The sequence below is a fragment of the Natrix helvetica genome, assembly GCF_964273705.1.
Source record: "Natrix helvetica genome assembly, chromosome: 1".
Taxonomy (NCBI): Eukaryota; Metazoa; Chordata; class Lepidosauria; order Squamata; family Natricidae; genus Natrix; species Natrix helvetica.
The window spans coordinates 246,687,323-246,712,186 of record NC_138548.1 but is presented as its reverse complement, the minus strand read 5'-3'; the positions used below and the strand labels follow the sequence as shown (position 1 = coordinate 246,712,186).

The 24,864-nt window shown below is 42.8% G+C and overlaps 1 protein-coding gene across 1 annotated transcript in view; it reads right to left on the bottom strand.

The window, feature by feature from the left end:
- Nucleotides 1-2,912: 2,912 nt before the first annotated feature.
- CDR2L (cerebellar degeneration related protein 2 like) overlaps nt 2,913-24,864 on the bottom strand; it is a 41,724-nt gene continuing 19,772 nt past the window's right edge. Inside the window, exons 2-5 of the mRNA XM_081935319.1 lie at nt 14,004-14,116; nt 12,151-12,299; nt 10,418-10,582; nt 2,913-5,962 (exon numbers count right to left, since the gene is read on the bottom strand). Coding sequence (XP_081791445.1) covers nt 5,077-5,962; nt 10,418-10,582; nt 12,151-12,299; nt 14,004-14,116 — 1,313 coding nt within the window. The 3' untranslated portion in view covers nt 2,913-5,076. The remainder of the gene's footprint in view (nt 5,963-10,417; nt 10,583-12,150; nt 12,300-14,003; nt 14,117-24,864) is intronic.

The following is a 24,864-nucleotide window of genomic DNA, read 5'->3' as shown; positions in this document are numbered from 1 at the left end:
TTTGAGGCATATTTTTAAGTTAACCTATTCAATCTTTCCAGTTCCCAACCAAATTGAAGGTGCTGAATTTTTAATTTTATTTTTGCTGCTCTTAACAGATTGCCCTATGAGAATTTAGCTCCTCCATGTACAGGTAGTCTTCGACTTATGACCACAATTGAGGCCAAAATGTTTGTTGCTAAGCAAGACATTTATTGAGTTTTGCCCCCATTTCACAACTTTTCTTGCCTCGGTTGCTGTGAATCACTTCTGTTGTTAAGTCAGTGACATGGTGGTTAAATGAATCTGGCTTCCCCATTGACTTTAGTGGCAGAAAATTGCAAAAGGGGATCGCGTGACCCCAGGACACTGCAACCGTCATAAATATGAAACCAGTTGTCAATCACATGACCATAGGGATGCTGCAAGGGCAGTGTGAAAAATGGTTTTTTTCAGTGCCGTTGTAACTTTGAACAACTATTGTATGTGGAGGACTACCTGTATTTTCCTCAAATCTGTTATTTGTAATTCCTATTATTGACTGGGTGTAATAACAAGTAGTTTGGAGTGATAGCAATAGCACTTAGACCGCTTTGGTGCTTTACAGCCCTCTCTAAACGGGTTACCGAGTCAGCCTATTGCCCCCAACAATTGGGTCCTCATTTTACCCACCTCGGAAGGATGGAAGGCTGAGTCAACCTTGAGCCTGATAAGATTTGAACTGCCAAATTGCAGACAAGACAGAAGAAATAGCCTGCAATACCACACTCTAACCACTGTGCCGCTCTAATCACTGTATGATCAAATGCTTAGTCTTTCATGGTGTAGATAGGATCTGGTTACTTGACATATCACTTGTCTGTTTCTGCCTATCCAGTGTCTGGGCAGGGTGGATGCACTCCTGGTCCCATCAATGAAGTGTTTCCATTTTATGGGACTGAAGAAGTGTCCTTTCTGTCATACCCCTGCCCTCAGGAACAGCATCCCAGTCTCCTTGGTTTCTGGAAGCCTCTTTTAAGACATCCCAGGCATGAAGGTAGGGTGGCTGTAGAGCCCACTGCATTCCCCCCCCCTTAAATATTGGGAATACTGTTTTAATCCAGGCAGTCATGTGTTGTTCATAATGCATGGATAGGTCGATTGCCTCATTTAGTGACCATTTGTAGTTACAATGTGATGAAAGAGCGATTTTGTGAGTAATCTTCACATTTATGAACTTGCTTAACAAAGGAAGCTGAAGTAAGATCATAAGCAGTCATGGTTTCGTTTAGTGACTGTTTTACTTAATGGCCAAGTAGCTAGTCCCAATTATTTTGGGTTTAGTTTTTGTTTAGCTACACAAGGAGTACCTGTACTGGACTTCTTATATGCCACCCAAAATCATGCTGGAGTTGGGTGGCCTTGACAAATCCAAATAAAATAAAATAATGAATTAGAATTGGATTGTTAAACTGGACTGTCAGGGGAAAAACACCCTGGAGAAAATCTGAGATCAATGGACCGAGGCTGATTCCCTTCCGCATATCTCATTAGATATTAAGAAAAGAAATAAAAGTCTGTAAAAAGTATTTTCATTAATAAACAAACTTTAATACGAAAATAATAAAAGTAAATGAAACAGAAATAACTAATGGTTACATTTTGATAATAAAATCTCCGGTTGCCAAGTTGGCAGCCGAACAAAAAAAAAAAGGAATTTTGGAATGTGTAACGCATGCGCAATAAATCACTTTCAGATAAGAACTTTTATGACCTGCGCAATAAAGCTTTCTTAGTTTAACTCTTGAATGTCAGTTCAGGCTTAGCAAACCTTTTAACATCGTGAATCTTGAGGATTCCAATGTAAAAAGTAATGGATATATATATGTGGAAGGACAGACTGCCTGAACAGACAAAAGTACCTATGCTCCTTCCTCCCACCTTCTTGGCCCTCCCTAGTTGTCAAGATAACCTGATTGTCAATCAAACAGCAGTTGCTGGACACAAGAGGTTCACGGGCCTTGGGAAGAAAAGGTTGCACAAGCACAGTCAAAGCGTGTGAGTCAAATAAAGAGGCAAACTAAAAGACAGACGGACCCAATTAGAAGAGGCAGCCGAGAAAGGAGTAGCTAAAAAAAACTGGGAAGAGATATATCTTTTTCCTTCCCTCAAAGCTGGTGTGAGATAAACATTCTACTAGCCATTTCCCTAAGAGGGAGCAAAGATTCAAGAGAGAAGAACTAAGACACCCAGCCCCAAAACCCCAACCAAGTACAAAAGATGAAGAAAAAGTCTGAAATTCACAACAACAACAAAAATAGAAAACAAACTAAAAAAGACAGATTGAACTCTGCAGAAAGCATGCAACTCTACAGAGTGACAACAGGGCGTAAGACAACAAAAATATAAAAATCAGAAATAAATATATTAGAAGTATAAAATTGAAAGATAAAAAATATAGTGAAAGGGGACTTTAAAGAATATAGAGTAGATAAAAAGCTTCTAAAATACACAAAGAACATTATTTTTTAAAGTCAATTCTGAACTAGTTGAAGGGATTTCTAACTTTTTATATGTAAGCCTTCCTGTGTATCTTATTCAGTGGTTTCACTTAATGCCAGTATTCCTTTTGGTCAAAGATAAGTTATCAATATTTTGCTGATCTGACAGTATACTGCAGGTGTGTCTTTGTTCAGAACTGATATTTGCAAATAGATTAAAAATATGTAATTCAAACCACTGGAGCATTCTACAATGTAAGATGACACTTTCTTTTTGTTCTGTAGCTGGAGAAAATATCTATTATGAAAATAGCAACAGTACTGTTTCCTGGTGTGTTCCCCTTCCACTTTATTTTATGCCTAAAACATTTTCCTGGTCTAAATGAAGGTAAAAAGTTCAAGCCTATTTCTGAAATGTTAACAAATATACATAATGTACAGGAAAATTCAACATTCATAGTACTGGTATTTCTTTTTTATTTAAGAACAGAATAAAGCATTTTTAAATATATTAATTTTAAGTATGCTACACAAACAAGACGCTGGTTTGCACATTAACAGTTTTCAAAACCAAGATTGCAATGGCCCTTTCCCACCCGAAATACTGATGCAACAAACAGATTACTTTTTAGAACAAATATAAAGTCTGAAGTCCCTTAGTAAAAAGGTAGTAAAGGAAAATTAAAATGCCACAGCTTTGATGGCTACAGATCAAAGTAAATATTTTGAGAGAACCAACTTCTTTTGTTATTTTTACAGGTTACTGATTTTTTTTTTATTGTAAGGCATGAAGGTTTGTATATGGTTACCAAAGTGGTAGCCACAATCATGGGTATGGCTCGTTTGGACCACATCCAGGGTACAGAAGAAGTTTGAGCATTTAGTCAAAGAACCAATTCAAAAGAATAGCCCCCGGATAGGCTAACTCAAAACTACTTCCATGTATTTCAAAAGTGACTTCACTTGGCTAAGCACAAGGACTCAAAAGTTTTTCATGGCAAGAATATAGCAAATGAAATGACAATCCGGTCACACAAGGAAGAATATGCTCACTCTCTTTAACTTCACAGCTGACTTCCCACACAACTACCTTCTTAAACGTCTATTTACCGTGTTCATGAAATTGGATATAAAAACTGGACATATCTAGCATGATGAAATGCAGACATATGACAAGAGGCACAAATGATTAGAAAAATCTGTGAGCCTCCATCTCCTAGGTGAAAATTTGCAACCTTGACCACTAAAGAATAATTGTCTAAAGATCTTTGTAAGAAAAATCGCACAACAGTGTTTAAAGATGAAAGAACAAGAAGGTAATATGCTGAACGTAATATAGCACATTGAAATATCATTTTATGTTATTATAATTCCAAAGAAACAACAAAGACTTTGGATTTATTCAGATATATCCAAAAGGATCCAACATTTCTTCAAGTATAATACTGCTTGCTAAGCCAATAATCTTATATATGTGTACCCTAAACATTACTGAAATGTAATACTGGTAAGCATATGTGCAGGAATTCCTATCATTTATTATGGTGTATCTAAAATAGCCCAATATTTAATTTCAATGAAATGGATAGTGATGATTCCTGAGACTGGAGAGAGAAAGCTTTTGTGTATAAATATGCAATGTATAAATCACCCCTATTCACGTTTTGCAAAGCATGCAAATTATATCTTGGGATCAGGTCACAGAAGATAATAAGGGTAATCATTTGAGCAACAAGGCTTGAAAAACCAACACCTAACTAAAGATGGAGCTCTCTCCCCAAGTCAGTAATAGCACTTATTTATTTGGCTTCTGGAAATCCCAGAATGAGTGATGACAACTTACTGAAATAAATACTGGAGGAAATATACTGGACACCCTATGTTTACTTTTGCTCTACACATTAGATGATCTGAACAATTAGGTATGCCTGATGAAGACATTAATCAATCTGACATTTCTTTTCAAGTTTTTCCAGTTGCAATGAACTTGCATTGTAAATATTGAAAAATTTGACCAATAAAATAATGGCTTAAACAGGAAGAACATATTCCCTTTCAGAATAGGGAGCTGTCCACTGAAAAGTCTCACTGATGATGGATCTGATTCCATGGGTTTTTCATGGGAAGAAACAAAATGGAAATATAGTGTAGGGGAAGGGCTGAATTTCAGGAGTTGCTTTTGGAAACGTAATTTTTTAAAATTATATTTTGAATACTCTGAGTCATTGTAAGGAATCTGATCTTGATCCTATGTTCCATGCAGAAAAGTGAACAGCGGTTGTGGCAACAGGTGTGAAGCTATGGTTAGTTGGCCCAATTTCCTATTTAGGCGTTCTGGCTGCTGCAGGATGTGAAGAAATCCTCATAAAATCTTTGATACCAACTACAACTACAACATATAGATTTTGCAGCAGATTCAGGGAGCCAGACAGCTTGGAGTACCAACTTAAAAGAATGTGACTTCGATTCTTGCTGATTTTCAGGCACTCCCAACAGGCTCCCTTTCTGTGCAAGCTATCAATATAAGAAGCTTCCAGAGCACAAAGGCAGAAAGCCAGGCAATTTTTCCTGGGTTAAAAAGAATCGGGGGCTGACGGTGCAGGTGAAGAGGGAAGATTCACTTGCTAGTCTTCTTTTTCACCTTGGTGGCGTTAATATCTGCTTTTGTCTTCTGGATTCGAGAGAAGATTTCCTTAAACAGGGCTTTATATTCTGGCTGACTCTGCTCTAGTCGTTTGTCTACCGCTTCCACATGTTTGCTAAGGCTCTTCTCCATTGTTTTGAGCTCTTCCAGCTCATAACCCTCCCCCCGGAAGTCTCTAAAGGAGCTGTCACGGGAGATGGGGCGCGAGGTTTGTACACCGGCATGACGTACGCTGTCCTTATGCTGACGGCACTTGCTGAGAAGCTCCTCATACTTTTCCAGCAGGGCATGGTATTGCTCATCCACTTCCCTCAGGATTGACATTCCCCTTTTCCGTACATTGTTGGCATGGAGTGTATAATTGCCTTCATGGCGGCTCACAGCATCCTTGGTTACAATGGCATTAAGGGCTGTGTCGCTACAGCTTTTCCGGACAGGATGGTTTGGAGAAGCTGCCATGGAGGATTCATGATTTTTCCTCCCATCTTCCTCCGAAAAGTCTATGTAGTCAGATTCAGGAGCATTGTTTAATGGCTCCAAAAGTGTTTCTGATAGGTTGTCCTCTCTGCTGAGGAGATATTTCTTGACTTGCTTCATCTGCTGGAGCTCCAATAATTCGGTTTCCAATTCTTTAATGCGCAATTTGCAGCTTTCCATCTCACAAACCCGCTGCTCAAGATCTGAGTACTCATGGATGACTGATGTATACTCTCTCTCCACCCTTTCTTTTCGCTGCTTCTCCTGGATAACTTGGGACCGGAGAGAATTTACCATCGCTTGCAGTCGCTCATTCTCTCGTTCCAAGGGCATCTGGTTGAACTCCATGGAAGAGCTGTGGATCTGGAATGCATCCTCATATCTAATATGAAAAAGACAATATGGTTGGCAAATTAACATGATCCATGGCTAGACAGCATTATCATTCTAATGAAGTGCCTAGTGCCATGATGGCGAACCTATGGCACGCCATCCCAGAGGTGTCCCAAAGAGCCATATTTGCTGGCACATGAATTATCAGCTCTGGCGCCCACGTGCATGCTGGCCAGCTGATTTTCAGCCTTCTAGAGGGCCGTGGAGGCCGTTTTCACCCTCCCCAGGCTTCAGGAAAGCCTCCGGAGCCTGGGGAGGGCAACCCCCCCCCACGAGGGGGTCGTGCACACATGCTCAGGTGGGCAGGGCGCATTGGATTGTGGACGTGGGCACGCATGTGCATGCAATAGCATGTGCATCCACAATTTTCACACGCCTTTACAAAAAGGTTCGCCATCACTGGCCTAGTGAGACACTTCTGGATAGCCACATAGTTGGCCCTAAGGATAGGCAAATTTCATACCTCAATGCAATAAGTGTCTCTGAGCTGCTAGTTTTCTATGTGTACTTTTTCACAAAGGTTATTCAAATATGTAATCTCACCAAAATTCTGTTTATCACATACCCAAGATTCAGAAAGTAAATCTCTACACAGGTAGTCCTTGTCTTACCACCATTTGTTTAGTGACCATTTTAAGTTACAACAGCACTGAAAAAAGTGAGTTATCCTTCTAAGACTCCTCATAATTTACAATCAACATAGTATCTCATGGTTACATAATCAAAATTTGGACACTTGGCAACCAGCGTATATTTATGATGGTCGCAGCATCCCAGGGCCATGTGATCACCATTGGCACCCTTCCCAGCTAGCTTCCAGCAAGCAAAGTAAATAGGATTCACTTGATGATTGCATGATTCACTTAACAACTGCAGTGATTTGCTTAATGACCATGGCTAAAGGGGCATAAAATCCGACATGACTCACTTAATAACCACCTTGATTAGCAATAAAAATTCTGGTCCCAACTGTGGTCATAAGTCAAGGACTACCTACCGCTGCTTCTCTTCTATGCTGAATGCCAGGGTTCTCATTTGAGATGGTGGTGGTGAGTAGGATTAACATACTTTCTAGAAATCATACAAATGAACCCTGGCAGCAGCTGATGTCTAAAATCTTATGTTTTTCTTATTCAAACACCAGTTTTAACATGCACAGCAGAGGAGGGGTTGCTCCCGGTTCGGCCCGGATTGGGCGAATTGGTAGTAGCGGTGGCGGGGGGTTCTTCTCACCCACCCGGACGCTTCTGCACATGCACACGGGCATGAGCAAACCGGTAGTTAAAAAAATTGGAAATCCACCACCGATGCACAGGAAGAGTGAAAGGCTACAAAATTATTTCTAGAAAACCACACCTTTCTTCCAGCTGGGTTGCCTAGAGCCCCTAGTCTTAATAAGGGACAATTCTGCTATACCCTGAAATGACTCAGAACCTGTACTTCTCAATACAGTGTACGTCTGTAGTAACAAGAGCTACTAGTGACTATAATGGAACTATATTTATCCTTACCGGCAGGTGGATCATTACCAATAGTATTAAAACAGAGAAGGAAAAGAATCTGCTTATTCAATTTCCCCATTATCTCTAAGATTTAAAAAAATTGGGTTCTTATTGAGTAATTTGTGAAATTTCAGACTAGATTTTTACAGATCGTCTACAAATATGATACAGAGGAAACCCAGATTTTATTTTTCTGTTAAATTTATATCTTGACTTTTCTGCAGGAGTTCAAAGCAGCTTCTGCAAGGATTTCCCTTAATTTTGCCCCCTCTACCAACACTGCTGGGATAGGGAGAATTCAAGAGAGAAGGACTGGCTCAAATTGATCTGGGGAGTTCCTGTGGCTAAAGTGGACTTGAATGTGGTTCTCCATGGTCCTAGTCCAGCACCTACAGCATATTAAAATCACCTCTTTTTGTTGCCTTCCCCTCATTTCCCTCAATAATTCTTTAGATCTTGAGAAAAATTGGCTAATGAGCAGAAGACAGAATAGTGCACAATGGCTTTTGATTAAGAATCTAATTCATGGAAATACTCTGAAATTTAACCTTGAACCAGGATTCAGTTAATAGCGGGTAATGTTTAATTTAATTTAATTCCTAACTGAAATTAATATAGCCCATTTGGTAACAGGCTACAGGAATATGCCGATTGAATGTTACTTGCTTTCCCTTTATATGGTGCCATCTCTATTAATGACAATTTCACAGAGTATAAATTTGAACTGTGCTGAAAAAGATAAGGAGAAGGGAGGAGTTAAACAGGAAGCTATTGGAATTAAATAGGAAGCTATTGGAATGAAATAGAAAGCAATTGGAATTAAATAGGAAGCTATGGATTTAGGTTTCATTCCATAAAGAATTGGATAGCAACTAAGTAGAAGAACAATTATTTCAATCATCAATAACCAAAAGGACACTATGTCCCTTGTGTGTTCTGGGCACCGTACAATATTTAACTGTCTCACTTACATCAAACACACAGATCTAACAGAGCAATTCTGGCAATACTCCTTGAACCTTGTTTTGTTTTTGTGATGTGCTGCCCAGCCTTCCAAAAAAACTGGTACACTGATTTGAAATAGAGAGAGATACAAAATAAGTAAGCATATCTATGGGGACTGGCCAATTCCCCTTTAAACATTTGCCTTTGGGTGCCTTTGAATCTGTCCAGTTAGTGGGAGGATGGATATAAAACAAGTGCTGAGTTAATCGTTTCTGCTTAATTCAGCACATATTCTTCCTTGAGTCTTAATAAACAACTTGTGGCACAGTCATTAATTGAAAAAAAGTGTGTGGGTGGGAAAGGAGTGCGCAATACCAGATTCCCCGATCTCTCATTGATATATAGATTAGAAAGAGGGCAGTGAAATCCCCCTTACTTGTTATAAACCAGTATCTCTAAAATGCAAATTTTATAAAGTTATACATAGCCTTAGGCACCTGGGGGAAAACATATCAAAGGTATGATAAGGGTATTTTTATATGGATAATTATAAGATTTTGCCTAGAATTATTTTAGGACCTTAGGACAGCAGTAATTATGTTTGCCAGAACTCCAGGCCAGGAGGGAAGCCAACACCTGTTCCGACTGGCTGGTTTGGCATAATTTACAACGTCTGCCCCCCTGGCATATACTTTTTACTGGCTTTTAGAGGGATAGTGCATAAATTGTATGATATTTTAAATTCTTATATTGTTTATTTATTAGCTGTACAGTTTTGGCCTATTTTATCCTCCTCCTATGCATACATGTATTTTATTTGGTGTTTTTTAATATGGACTGTACACCGCCCCGAGTCCCTTTCGGGAGAGGGGGCGGTATATAAGTGCTAATAAATGAAATGAAATGAAATCCATGAATCATATTTATTGATTGGTTCATTGATTGTTCAACTGTTTCTGCTAGAACCAGATGGGACACTAAAGAAATCTTTCAAAGGTGACTGAATTGGGATTAGTGTTGACGATGAATGAGATCTCTGACCTTCAGTTGGTAATGAAGTAAAGCATGTAGAAATGTATCTATTCTTATTATTCTGTAATTCTGTGTGCAAATGGAGGAGTTTCCAAGTGTGAGAGGAACTCAATCGGTGCTATGTATGTGCAATTCACACTGAAACTAATACTCAGGCGATAGCGAGGAATGCTTTAAACCAATACTGGGGAGAGTAACTTCTTGAAGTAATTGTTTCTTTCCATTCGGCCCTGCTGGCATCAGATGAAACAATCACTGGAGCACAGAGTAGCCTATTTCAAAGCAGCCTCCTCTATTTGCATAAATTAGGGAGATATTACGTAAAAAATAATCTAAAGCCTCTGTTCTGCACTGCTGCCCCTGCACACGGCAGGTGCCCTTGTTTTCATTTCAAATGCCAATTTAATTGTTTGTTTCAGAGAGGGAAATGAACGTCAGGTTTGCTTTACCTGAAATTGAAGTTCAGTTGCCTCAGAGATTTCTACGTATATACAACCCCAATGAGAACTTCTCAACGGCACTACAGGAAGTTTAATCATTGTTAAGCCCACTTTTTAAATATGTATTTTCTTGCATCAGTTTTCTGCTCCTCGAGCATTTATAGTCGGGGAATTAAAACAAATGGTTAAAATTTTAAAAAGACTTCAATTCATTATTGAAGACTTTAAAAAAACAAATTAGAGTTTTCAGAATAGCACAGAAAATCCCAAGCCTTGATTCAGTTCAACGATGCACTGATTTCTGATATAACAAATGGAGATTTGAGAACACTGAATGGCTCCAAAATTGGGAAACAACTATCTCCACAATTATTGTGCAGACGGCTGGGAAGGAAAAAGACAGAGGTAAAGGTCCACCCAAAGTCAAGGTATACTGTTGTGTCATTTGCTTCCTCTATAAATTAACAGATGGCAAAGTAGAGATATTTAACAAAAATGAAGTACTATTTTCCTTGTCCAAAATACCTGGGACTTGAGCATAATTCCTTGAGACAAGGAAATGTGTGGATCGTTCGACGCCTTTCTCTTTTTTCTCGGCGGACACGCAGCTGGTCTAAGCTCTGCAGTTCTTCCACTTGTTTTTGAAGCTCGTCAACTTGATTTTGTAGTCCTTCAATTGTTTCCGTCAGGCTGCAAATAAATTCAAGATTGATGGGAAAGAAATGAAACAAAAAGCCGAGCACTACATTATATAGAATAAAATACAGGCATAACATGAAGAAATGGTTACACTATACACACACCTACGCTTTCCTCCAAACTATAATTATCTGCCGTACCATCTCTGGAGAATAGGTATATGTGCCCTTCAACTAAATTTTTACACTTCAGCAATTCTGGGCTGAAAATTGCAATTACATTTTCAGGGAGGTAAGCCCATATTAGAACCAGCTAACTGTGCTGTCAGCTTTTCTTTGTTTCTTTTCTCCCTCAATACTAATTATGCATGCTTCCCCCCCCCCAAACATTTAAAGAAGCATCAAACAAAGAATACCTATGTTTCTATCTGCCTATTTTTTTCAGAAATACTAAATCATCAAAGTTGCTATTGTGTTATGAGCTGAACAGACCCTTCTCACACATCCCTTCCCCATCCCAATACATTTTCAAACACTTGCTTTTTTCCATCCTGCAAATCCTACCCTGGAAACATGAGATGGTATAGAGGACACAGTCAACGCTGTTTTCCAGTGGGAATGTATGTATTAGCATTTTCATTTGGAAATACTTTTAAATTACCCTTCGGGAAACAGAATGAACAATAGCACTGTGGTAGTGAAAAGCCCAAAACCACCTATGAGGTAAGAGAAGTCACCTATTCACATATCCATCTAATACAATTCTTTCCTTGTAGGGAAGTTGGCAAACTGTATTTTTATTTATAACAGGTCCTCTCAAAAGAGAACAGGTCTATGTCTTTGCCACTATATTTGGGGGGCAAATGCTACCTTGCATACATTGTTTTCAGGAGGGAATGTGACTACAAAACTTCCTCCTATTATTTCTGAAATCAGTAGCGTTTATTATTTAGAAGCTGCAAAATACAATAGCTGATCTTTCTAAAGATTGGAAAACAAACCCCACTCACTCAGATCTGAAGGCTCTTTCCACTATCAGCCAGCAATGCAACCTCTACCTTTCAATTTTTGACATACCCGAGACAAACATGATATCCCTGGGCCCCACGATATGATGGGGCTTTTCAAAGTCTTTGTGAGCTGAATAAATTACCTTTGTTCAGCTGTCACTGTAGAGAAAACGGCAAGATAACTGCTCTGAAGAATAGTGGGAACCCCCACTTCATTCCACTTGCTCACTCCTCAGAGGTGCACTTCTTACTTGAACCCAAGCGTCACTCACCCCCCCCCCCCCGAGCAAATGCAGGGAAGAAATGGCAAATCCAGGGGAAGGGTGTTGATGGATTGCCATTTTTGCACTTTCCCCAATTGACTAGCTTTATGCAAATTCAGGAAACGAAGCAAGACATGCTGCAGAGGCAAGAGGGGTAATGCCAATGTCTGTGTACATGTGTTAATCATTTGGTCTTTAATAGACTTTTTTTTTTACTTTATGATTAACTCTGGGAAGAGGGGGCTGAATTTTCCTGTCCATGACTATAAATAAAAAAAATCTGATCCTTTGGGGATAGCAAAGAAAATATTAAAACTACCAATCAGACCCATCAGACGAATGTTTACCATTGTATCTTCTGCTGAGATGCCTTACTCTCTAGCACAAGCTTCTGATTGGCCAGTTCTAGATCCCGTGCTGTTAAATCCAGCTGTTCATAAACTTTAGCATGCTGTTCATTCATATGCCGCAACATTTCCAGCTGTTTTGTCAAATACTAGAAAGAAAAACAAAAAGAAATGCAGCCAAACCAATCCAATCTCTTCAACAATAGCATAATTCAATGGGAGGCAAATACAACTTTTTAAATGTCTAAAAATGTGTCTCTAATCAGGCATCAATTTTAGGATAACCTAGGCAATTATTGGGACGTGGTGGCTCAGTGGCTAAGATGCTGAGCTTGTCGATCAGAAAGGTTGGCAGTTCAAATCCCTAGTGCCACGTAACGGAGTGAGCTCCCGTTACTTGTCCCAGCCTCTGCCAACCTAGCAGTTGAAAGCATGTAAAAATTCAAGTAGAAAAATAGGAACCACCTTTGGTGGGAAAGTAACAGCATTCCGTGCGCCTTTGGAGTTTAGTCATTCCGACCACATGACCACGGAGACGTCTTTGCTGGCTCTTTGGCTTTGAAACGGAGATGAATACCGCCCAGTACAGTCGGAAATGACTAGCACATATGTGTGAGGGGAACCTTTACTTTTTAGGCAATTATGAAAATAAGCAAATGGGCAATCTATCTTAAAAAATAATATAATCTTTTCCGTCACACAAAAAGTAGAATCTGTGAAATGATGACTTAGGAGAAACTATGTTGGCGACAGTTACAAAAACATGTTTTAAGCCCGAGAAATGAAGACAACTTTAGAAAGTAACTTAAGTTGACTCTGCCTTAACTCCCTTCTTGGGATGTAAGATGAAGGGAAGGGGAAATGCAGTCAGGATTCTTGTGTTCCAGTTTTTCTCCATAAAATCGAGCTTCAGTCTTTCTTGAGGAATCGGTTTCTTGAACTGACCTACGTCAAAGGGCTGACCTCAATCTTGAAAACCTCACTGTATCTTCCCTTCTCCGCCTCTTAATTTAATTATGAACGTTCATACAGATAACCAAGTAACACACCAATTTAAATCCCTTTAAAGCAGCAGAAAATGCCTTCTGGAATTCTTTCCACCTTTTAAAAAAAATAACTCTGCAGCATGAGACTAGAAAAGACAGCTGCTTATGATGAAGCAGTCAGAAGCATTCTGAGATGCTTCCCAGCTTCCTCTCCCAGAGAGATATGTACATGAGGGACTTCCCCTCCCCCTCGGTTTCCCCAATCGGGGATGGTCACTTTCAACACAATTTTTCTCTTATTGGGTTTCCCACATCAAATTATCCTGCTTATCGAGAAGTATCCCACACATAGAGTTATGAGTTTCCTTTCATCAGTTCTTCTCAACCTCGGTAAACTTATGATGTACGGAGTTCACCTTCTAGAATTCTCCAGCCCGCACATCTCAAAAGTTGGTGAGGTTGAGAAGCATCACTTTATACAATTTCTTTTTAATGTCATGTTGGGTAAAAAAAAAGAAAAATACTGTAGAGAACCTGGACTAGCTCAAAAGAACCCACATTAAAGTTTCTGCTCAGGATGAAATTGCATGAGCTGGGGAAAAGAGAGTGTCGTTGGATAGTGACAAAACACTTCATCATGGAACCCTTATGCTGTGTTCTTCCAGAGCTTAATACAGCTTTGCTTCAGCAACTTTCATCTTACCATCATACATCTTTGTGGATACTGCTAATTTGACTGTCCTAAATTAAATCCTACCCAATTATTTACATATATTTTCAAAGCCATGCCTAATGTACACTTGAAGCATGAATGGGTTATTTGAGTTATACATTTGCTTGCGTTTCCCCAGTCTCTGTTGACCTTACCTCTATCTCTTGCACTTGTTCCTCATTAGTGGTGTACATTTGCTGCAGAGAATCTTCCAGTTCCTTGTTGCGCTCCAGAAGTGTCTTCCCTAATTCGGCTGCTAAGTGCAAGTCTGAAAAGCAGACAAAACATGTATAAAGGCCTTTTTAAAAACCCTTTTAGCTCTAATAATTTGGAATATACCGTATGTAATGCTGGTAAGGTTGAACTTGTTTAAATATTCTTAACCCATTTTTTTCAAGACTTTTGAGTCTTTTTTTTTAAAACAAAGTTTTATTGGTTTTAAAAAAAATAAAGAGGAAAGGGATGGTGGAATAAGTTACAAATTTTGGCAGTCACAATATGTAGATGTCCCCTCCCCCCGTGCTCATAGTTTTCATTTATACATAGATTAATTTAGTACTAAATAATAATATTCTGTCAGCATATAAACTTTTATCTTCAAATAGTTTCAATCAATTTATATCAAGTAGATTTTCTTGCTCATTTTTGTGATCTGAGTTTTCTTGGTATTGCCCCTTCTCCCCCCGCCAGCAGAGCTCCGGCCCCTCCCGTGTCCTGTGAGTCTGGTATAGGATCATCGGATTTATCTAGGAGTACTTTATTTTTTTCCATAAAGGCCTGGGCCTCTGTGGTTGTGTTGATTCTAACTCTTGTATCCTCCCAGAATATTAACATGCCTTCAGGCATCAACCATCTGAACCACACCCCTTTCTGGTATAACTTCTTCGCTAGCTGCGAATAGTTTTTTCTTTTCTCTCTCACTTTCTTAGGGATCTGTTTCAAGATGGTTATTTCTCTATCCTGATATTTTAAAGCTTGCCCCCTTTGCGCACTCAGAATCTCATCTCTTGTAGTTCAAGACTTTTGAGTCTTGAGTAGCTGCTCAGAAGCCAAAGCTGCCACTAAAGCTGTACCAAACTTCAAAAGTAAAATCAGTAAACATCTGACATTACATTATTAAAAGTAACTTCTTTCATTATAATAATTCTTTTAATTCCAAAAAATCTTATGATAAAAGCCACACTTATTTTCTCCCCAATTCTTTCAGACTAGAAGTGTTTTTAAACCTCTTATATAATTGAATCATTTTTCTCCAGCATGATTTTTTTCTCCTACATATGATAGAAATATTTTATTATTGGGTTCAGCATACATATTTATGAGTGATTTAAAGTTACTTAGGATTTATTTATTTCACAGCTCAGCTGAAGGGCAAATTGTTCTAATTATCTCGCTCTGGTGGAAATTACGAGTCAGCAGTGCTAATTGTATTTCTGCTATCCTAATTTCGTATTATAATTCTTAGCTGCTCAGAGAAGATGTCCTGAAGAGTGGCATATAAATTCCATAGTAACAAGAAAAATAATGAGCAGGACGGTATGATTAGAACAGCAGAACTAGCAACATGTGCTTTATAACATACATTGTGACCTCTACAAAAAGATACACAACATCAGGAAAAGCATTCAAGTTTATCTTGAGATAAGATGGGTGGCCTATAAATTTTATAAATAAATATCAATGCCTTCAAGGGATCCAAAATGATCCTACTTTGCTGATACTAAGCCATGTGGAATAGAGTACGATCAGTAGCAATGTGCTACTTCAGAGCCTCATGAAGAAGAACCTGAAGATGTGAAGGGCCCAGCCTAAAGGATTTTTAAAAAGTGAGCTCCTTTGATTTAACCTGAAAACGCAAACAGTTAATATAATATTTCTGAGATTGTTCATTATGTATGGTAAAAAACCAACAATTGTCTTTGACAGTTATAAACTTTTGGTCCATCCCTTTAAGAAATTAACTTGCCATTCTTCCTTTTTGTTAAGTGACTGACACACAGGCACGTAGCCACAGACGAACTATAGTTATCCCATTTCTAAAGACATTTATTCAACTTCCTCTCTCATAATCTTGCTACTTGGTCAAAATGCAATTGTTAGGCCAAATGTTATTTGGCTCATTTTAAAGTCATTCCATTTGCTTGGACTTTTATATGTTAAGTTTTTATTTGATGCCTTTATAGTTGTAGGACAGAGACTGGCAGAGCTAGGAGGAGGAGTTAATTGAAGCTGCAGTTAGACTCCTTATGTAGCCACCAAAGAATGAAGTCCAACCAGCCCCCCCTTTCATTGCTACTGAGCTGCATTTAATCCTGTCCAGGTGTAAACTGTTAATCTGAGAAGATTCCTGTTCATAGGTTTTAGCAATAAACCAGTCATTTAGAACCTTCAGGTGTAGACCTGGTTTTTGGCAATAATTGCTATTCTATTCTGCCCTGTTTATTATGAGAACAAAACTAAAAACTGATATGGTATATAAACAGTGGTGGGATTCAAATAATCTAACAACCGGTTCTCTGCCCTAATGATTTCTTCCAACAACCAGTTCACCAAACTGCTCAGAAAGTTAGCAACCGGTTCTCCCGAAAGGGTGCGAACTGGCTGAATCCCACCAAGCGCAACCTAGAAAGTAAGCTTTTTTTTCTTGTATTGTCCTACAACTTCCTTGACTGCTTTCTACATCGGTTAATTAATCCAGAGTGTCTTGTAATTTACAAAACACTTAGGGAAGATGGGTTTATAGTTTTGTACAACCACCGTCCAATCCATTTTGTCCCTTTCTTGTCCTCAGCAGCAATTTTACCATGTCTTCCCAGCTGCCTTTACTTCTGCTTGATCACCATTTTGTCAATGCAATGAGAGCAGATTGGAGTATCAGCTGTCTCAGGTGGAACATCACAGAGACTTTCAAATGCAGCTGCCCATTTAAATGACAACTCTCTCAGGGCAATATGGCTATAGGAAAATGTCTTAATTATCCCACCCTGGTGGGAAGCAGAAGGAGGTAGTGCTACCACTGAGGTGCTAATTGAATCCCTACCTTTTACTAGGGTTTCTCTGAATTTAACAAGCTACTGGTGTTGGGTAGCTATTATTTGGAATTGGTTGCTATAGTAAAAGGAGACAGGTGCCCCACTTCTTTCCATCTGCTTCATTCCCCATACTTGTACGTTTCAGGTTTCAGAATTAACATGCCTTTCCTTTAATAGCTCTTTAAGGCATGGATCTAACAAAGATTTAGTTGGTCTCCACTAAAACTTTTGATAACAACTTAAAAAAACTCAGAGTAGGTATTAAAAAGGAAATGTGAATTGTGGTAAACATATCTACATTGCAGACATGAGGTAATGGTGTACAAAGACAAAAGGGAATTATTAGTAGGTCAGTTTTGCTTGATTTTCTTTATAAACAAAGATTTCTCAGGAAGCACCATATACCGGTAATTTCCAAAGCCTGACTTAGGACTTTGGTATTCTTGAACTTTTATTTGTTGGTTATTTCTGAGAAATCCGATCTCCAGTTTTGAGTACTATAGCACAGAATGAATTGTTAAGAACCAACTTAATGTTAATTGCAATAATAATATGCAAAAACCCTAGCTGCCAATTGTATTCTTTGAACAGACCATATTAACAGAGAGTGATAATTACTGCTAAAGAGACATACAGACATCTCCAATTTTCTAAGTGTGCTCAGGAGACTGACAACATAACAAAAATGAGTTAGATGGAAAGAGAAACAGTATTAATTAATTTTTATATTCCTGCTATATTCCTTGAACAAAGTCTGCATCCATATTACAGCATTACATGAAATACTTGAATTTTCTAACATTAACCCTCTGTGTCTTGAAAAATAATAACACACAATAAATAAATTACTCAGGAATTATAAATCCAACTATCCCAGTATAGGCTAGGTACTTAAAATTAACCTGATAGAAACATTCAGAAATCCCTGAAGGAAAAATAGCTTTCCTGATATTAACATAATTATGGGAGAGCATTCCAAAGCAGAGCTACACAACTTGTACAAGTAGCCCTTCCTTTAGTGGTCCATGTAGAAAAAGAACGTTGGTCTTACCTGAATGTGTCTTTTAAGTAGAGTAGAGGGAGGGGTCACGCGAGGGTTTACACAGCCTGATTGGTCAATTAGACTGAGAGAAAACTTCTTAACCTTCCATCTCTCCTATTGGTTCCCAGTTTCCTTGATGTAGAAAGTCTGCATCTGAAATTCACAAACAAAGGACAAGCCCCGGGAGCCACTCGGTCCTCCCCCACCCAGTCCCTGTCTAACTAACTAGGGTGGGATGTGACCCCTCCCTCTACTTAAAAGACACATTCAGGTAAGACCAACATACTTTTTCCAGTAGAGTAGAGGGAGGGGTCACGCGAGGGACATACCCAAGCTACGTCCCGGGGGGGAAGACTGGGGTCCAGGGGGAGGATCGGCTGCCACCTGCTGAAGGACCCTCCGGCCAAAGGACGCCTCAGCTGAGGCGTAGACATCTAACCGGTAATGGCGAATGAAGGGAGTCGGGGAGACCCAGGTGGCTGCCCGACAGATATCCTCAAACGGAGCCCTGGTAGCCCAAGCCGCCGTGGTAGCGGCGCTACGAGTGGAGTGTGCTGTTATACCAGAAGGGGGAACCTGACCAGAGGCCCCATAGGCCTCGACTATGGCCTGTCGCAGCCACCTACCAATGGTGGAGGAGGACACCTTAGCCCCCAGAGACCACGGCTGGAAAGACATGAAGAGTGCCTCAGTCTTACAGGTACCCCCCATCCGCCTCAGGTAAATGTGGATAGCGCGGCGGACGTCTAACCTGTGCCATAAACGCTCACGCTCATGCGATGGACTAGGACAAAAGTCAGGTAAAATGATCTCTTGGGCCCTATGGAAAGGTGTGTTCACCTTCGGGAGGAACATCGGGTCGAGGCAAAGGACTACCCTGTCCTGATGGAAAAGACAGAGATCGTCTCGGGATGAGAGCGCTCCCAACTCCGATATGCGCCTGGCTGACATAATGGCTACTAGGAATGCCACTTTAAGAGCAAGTAGATGCATATGAACCGTTCGAAAGGGTTCGAACGGAGAACCCGTTAGGGCCTTAAGGACTAAGGGAAGATCCCAGGTCGGGAATCTGTGGACCAGTGGAGACCTGATATTTGCTGCCCCCTTGAGGAAGCGCTTTACCAGGGGGGAGTGTGAGAGCGTGCGGGAACCCTCCCCCCCCTAAAACTGTGGCCAGAGCAGCCACCTGACGATGCAGAGTATTGTGGGACAAGCCGTCCTCCAAGCCCTTCTGCAGGAACTCCAAGACATTCGGCACTGTGGCCCTAGAAGGATTGAGGCCGAGGGGAGCGCACCATTTGGCAAACACCGCCCAGGTAGAGTTATAGATCCTGGTGGTGGATGGTCGCCTGGATGCCTCAATGGTCGCTATGATGGAGGAAAGCTTCGCCCTCCTCAGCAGGTGCCGCTCAAGTACCAGGCGGTTAAATGGAGCCACTGTGGCTCCAGATGGTTCAGGACCCCCTGACACAAGGCGATCTCTCCCTGAGGGATTCTCCAAGGGTCGGACACTGACAGTTGGACCAGGTCCGCAAACCATGGTCTCCTGGGCCAGTAAGGAGCTAGCATGATGATGAGGGCCCTCTCTGCCACTACCTTCCTGATGGTCCCCGGGATGAGGGGAAGGGGAGGGAAGGCATAAAGAAGGCCTGGCGGCCATCGGCTCCTGAGGGCATCCGGGCCCTTCGCTGTGGGTGTCTGGAACCGGGAAAAGAATCTCGGTAGCTGGGAGGTGTTGGGGGAGGCAAATAGATCCACTAGGGGAGTGCCAGACATCCGACAGATCTTCTGAAACATTTCTGGCGCCAGTTGCCACTCGCCATTCTTCAGAGTCGCCCGGCTCAGCCAGTCCACCTGGTGATTGGCCACCCCCGAGATGTGTTTCGCCACTATTGAGGCCAAGTGTCTCTCCGCCCACAAACTCAGTCTCTGCGCCTCCCGCCAGAGAGCACGGGAGTGGGTACCCCCTTGATGGTTCACGTGCACCTTCGTAACAATGTTGTTCGTTAGAAGAAGAACATGTCGACCTCGCAGATGACGGCTGAAGTGTCAGAGGGCCAGTCTCGCAGCCTTTAGTTCCAGCCAGTTTATGTTGTGGCTGAGATCTGAGGCAGTCCACCATCCCTGGGCCATGTTGGAGCCCATCAAGGCCTCCCAGCCGAAGAGGCTTGCGTCTGTCGTCACTGTCACCCTGTCCGGCTCCCAAAATGAGCCCCCCCGCTGCAAGGCTGGGGACAGCCACCACTGAAGGAATGTTCTCACTTCTGCCGAGAGACGAAGTGGCTGCAGGGAGTTGCTCATCCTTTTCCTCTGGGACGGAATCAGGACCCACTGGAGTGGACGCAGGTGGAGACGGGCCCAGGGGACTATCCCTATGCAGGATACCATCTTTCCTAGGAGCTGGGACAAGGTCAGGATGGAAACGGACCTTCTTCTTCTGACTGAGGTGACTAGCTGGCATAGGCTAGACAGGCGGTCTGAGGACAGGTGCACCCTCCCTGTCTCTGAATTTATGACCGTCCCCAAGTGGAGGATCTGCGTGGATGGGGACAGATGGCTCTTGGGGAAGTTGACAGAGAACCCCAGGGACTGGAGCCAGCGTATAGTGAGACGGAGGTCTGATGCCGCCTTGGACAGGGAGTCTGCCTGGACTAGGACGTCGTCCAGGTAGCATTGGAGCCTCACTGGCACCGAGCGCAGGTGAGCTGCCAATACCGCCAGGACCTTGGTGAATGTGCGGGGGGCTGAGGCTAGTCCGAAGGGAAGGGCCCGGTATTGGTAGTGATTTTCCCCGTGGGAAAACCGCAGGTATCGGCGATGGGCCTGAAGGATGGGAATGTGAAGATAGGCCTCTGTCAGATCTACCGAGGCCAGATAGTCCCCCTGTCTGATGCCCTGCAGAATGGACCTTAGGGAGGACATTTTGAACCGTCTGTAGACCAGGAACCGGTTCAGACGTTTGAGGTCCAGAATGGCCCTCCAACCCCCTGAGGCCTTTGGAACCACAAATAGGTTTGAGTAATGGCCCCATCCGCGTTCTGAAGCCGGGATGGCCTCCACCGCCCAAATCTCCAGGTGGTGTGCCATGGCGAGATCCATGAGGCAGCAGCGCTCCAGACTCCTGGAGGGGGGGGGAAGCTTTTGAAGAACCTCGAGGGTTTAGTGAGAAACTCCAACCTCAATCCGTACTGGACGGTGGCCCTGACCCAGGCGTCTGTGGTGACTTTGTCCCACTGGTCCGCATAAAGTGCTAGATGGCCGCCAATGGGAGGACTCGGATTCGAGTTACTTCCCTCTGCGGAAGGGGCGGCCGCCCCCTCCGTGAAAGGGCCGTTTGGACTGGGACTGGAATCGGCTGCTGTCCTGATAAGATGACCGCAGAAACTGCCTGTCTTGTCTGAATGACTGGTACCGCTACTGTTGGTCGTGATCGGAGGCCCTAAAGGAAGGCCTGCGATACGGGTGGTACCGTTATCGTTCTTTTTGGTGGTGGAAGGCATCACCTTCTTTTTATCTTTATTCTCCACCAAGATAGGATCTAGGGCCGCCCCCAAAAGGTTGGGGCCTGAATAGGGGGCTGCAGCCAAGTTCCGCTGACCGCCCATGCAGAAGCATTAAAATTTTTTCTTAGGTTCAATTCCGCTCGCTTGTCCTTCAGCTTCATCTTGTCTGCCGCATCCCCGGATACTACCGGGGAGGAGACAAGGGCCACTATTGGTGTATCAATAGTGGGAAGCTGGACAGCCTGAGCATCCCACAAAAACTATACTACCTATTATTTATTAAATTTTAAACAATTTTCCTATCTAAGGAACCAAAACACACAGTGCTTGGACCAAAAGAATGAGAGGAAACTGGGAACCAATAGGAGAGACAGAAGGTTAAGAAGTTTTCTCTCAGTCTAATGGACCAATCAGGCTGTGTAAACCCTCGCGTGACCCCTTCTTCTACTCTACTGGAAAAATACTGTATCGGCAAAGAAGACAGAATAGCTAAGCATATACATCAGGGATGTCAAACTGGTGGCCCGCAGGTCAGATGCATCACACACAGGCCACACCCGCCCCATTTCTGTGAATGGGAGAAACGTCGCGAAACGTCATGTGATGGCAACATGATACAACAAATTTGACACCCGCAGGTCAGATGCATCACACACAGGCCACACCCGCCCCATTTCTGTGAATGGGAGAAACGTCGCGAAACGTCATGTGATGGCAACATGATACAACAAATTTGACACCCGTGCATTATAGGATAGACTCCTTGAAATACCTTCTCCTTTGGATTAACTGAAGTTTTTGAACTACCAGTACCTATAATTCTACATACAACACAGTGCAATAATTCAATAGGGCGTTGGTTCTTACCTGAGATGCCTCTTCTCATAGGGTGGAGGCAGCATCCAGGCTGGGTTGACCTTCATCCACTCATTGCAAAGACTAAGTATGGTAAAGTTGTTAAACCACGCCCTTGTCGCTAGGCAGACCCAGCTTTCGACAAAGGAATTCCAGATCCAATGCGTCATCCGTCTCAAGCGCAATGTGAAAAAATAATCCGGTCATCCGAACCTGAACAATACTGCAGTGGTGTCTGACAGAGAAGTCAGTCATACAAATCAAGACCAAAGCACCAACATCAAAGAAATAGAAAAGATACCAGCGAACCAGTTCCTTTCGGGGAGGGGCTGGATGCTGCCTCCACCCTATGAGAAGAGGCGTCTCAGGTAAGAACCAACACCCTTTCTCCATAGTGGTGGAGGCAGCATCCAGGCTGGGACATACCAAAGCTGTCCCTGTCCCAGGGAGGGTTTAAGACTGGTTCGATGATGTCTCAGCCCTAACAACAGACTGTAGCACCCTGCGGCCGAAGGCTGCATCTGCAGATGCAAAGGAGTCCAATTTATAGTTCTTTATAAAAGCCAACGGAGTGGCCCAAGTGGCCGCCCTACATATCTCCTGCAAGGAGGCCTGTGCAGCCCAGGCCGCCGAGGTGGCCGCACTCCTTGTAGAGTGTGCGGTTATCCTTCCTGGCACCTGTGCAGATTGAGATTGGTATGTCAAGGAAATACAGGCCCTCAATCATCTACCTATTGTAGAAGAGGTAACTCTCTTGCCCAAGGATGCCGGCTGGAAGGACACAAAGAGAGTCTCAGATCTTCAAAAAGCAGAGGATCGCTTCAAATAAACCTTGAGGGCCCTCCTTACGTCCAAGGTGTACCACTTCTGTTCTAAGGGGTGATTTGGACGGGGGCAGAAGTTGGGCAAACTGAACTCCTGAGCTGGGTGGAAACAGGAGCACATCTTGGGAACGAAAGAAGGGTCCAACTGTAACACCACACAATCTTGATGAAAGATGCACAAGTCCTCCCTAGCTGAGAGTGCCTGCAGTTATGAAATCCTCCGTGCGGAGGTAATGGCCACCAGGAAAGAGACTTTTAAAGTCAGGAACCTAAGGGAAACTTCCCGCAGAGGCTCAAAGGAAGCCCTTGTCAAAGCTTCGAGAACCTTGGGCAAATCCCAGGAGGGATATCTGTGAACCACTGGGGGCCTAAGATTGGAAGCCCCCTTGAGGAAACGGCGCAACGTAGGCTGCTGGGATAACGAAGAGGAACCCCCACATGTCAATACTGAGGAGATAGTCACCACCTGCCTCCGGATGGTGTTGGGAGGTAACCCTTTATCCAAGCCATCCTGTAGAAACTCAAGAACGTGAGGAATTGTGGCCTTGGTAGGGTCTAATGTCTTACTGGAACACCAGGAGCAGAATGATCTCCAGATGATGTCATAGATTCGTTTTGGTGGGCGGTCGCCTAGCGGCCTGAATTGTCTTTATAACCCTGGAGAAGTTGCCCTCCCTTAAAACGCTCCGCTCAAACGCCAGGCGGTCAACTGGAACCACTGAGGATCCGGATGTTCCAGTGACCCCTGGCTGAGGGAGATCCTGTCCCGAGGGATCCTCCAGGGTCTGTCCACCGAAAGTGTCCACAGGTCGGCGAACCAAGTTCTGTGTGGCCAGTGGGGTGCAACCAACACGACCTCGGCCCTCTCCCCAATGATCTTCTGGATGACTCGTGACAGAAGTGGTAATGGAGGAAAGGCATATAGAAGGCCGGGTGATCAACTGCATCGCAGAGCATCCACCCCCTCCGACCGCTGTGTTGGGAACCGAGAGTAGAACTGCAGGAGCTGTGTATTGTTGGGGGTGGCGAAGAGATCGATCACCGGCATGCTGAATCTGTCCACAATGTCCTGGAAGATCGATGGGTGCAGGTGCCATTCAGCATTGTCCAGAACCTCGCGGCTGAGCCAATCCGCCTGGACGTTCGCCACCCCCGAGATGTGCTCCATAGTGAGAGAGAGCAAGTTCCTCTCGGCCCAAAGTTCTAGTTTTATGGCCTCATCCATGAGGGAACGTGACCTGGTTTCTCCCTGTCAGTTTATGTGCACCTTGGCTGACACATTGTCCGTTAGACAAGAACATGTTTGCCCGCCACTGATGGAAGAACTGATTTAACCCAAGCATCGGAGGTGGTGTTGTCCCATAAATCAGCGAAGAGGGCTAACCTACCCCCAATGGGATAACTGGCTGCCAGAGAGCTAGTTCCGGTGGTAAAAACATTCCCCTCGCCCCGAAATGGGAGCTTGAAGGATTTTCCCCGCTGGTAACAATCAGGTTGGCCTCTCTGCCTGGAGTTGTAACCTCCCTGTTGCCTATATCCCTGGTTCCCATAGTCCGCCCCCCAAAAGGACAAACCATAGTCCTGGTTCCGAAAGGATGAACCAAAATCCTGCCCTTGAAAGGAAGGACATCTGGGATAGGTAGCCGGACGATTGAAGCCTTTCTTGGGTGCTATAGGGAGGACCTTTCTCTTCTCCTTGTTCTCCACCAGAAATGGATCCAAGGCATTCCCAAATAGAGAACTGCCCTTGAATGGAGCAA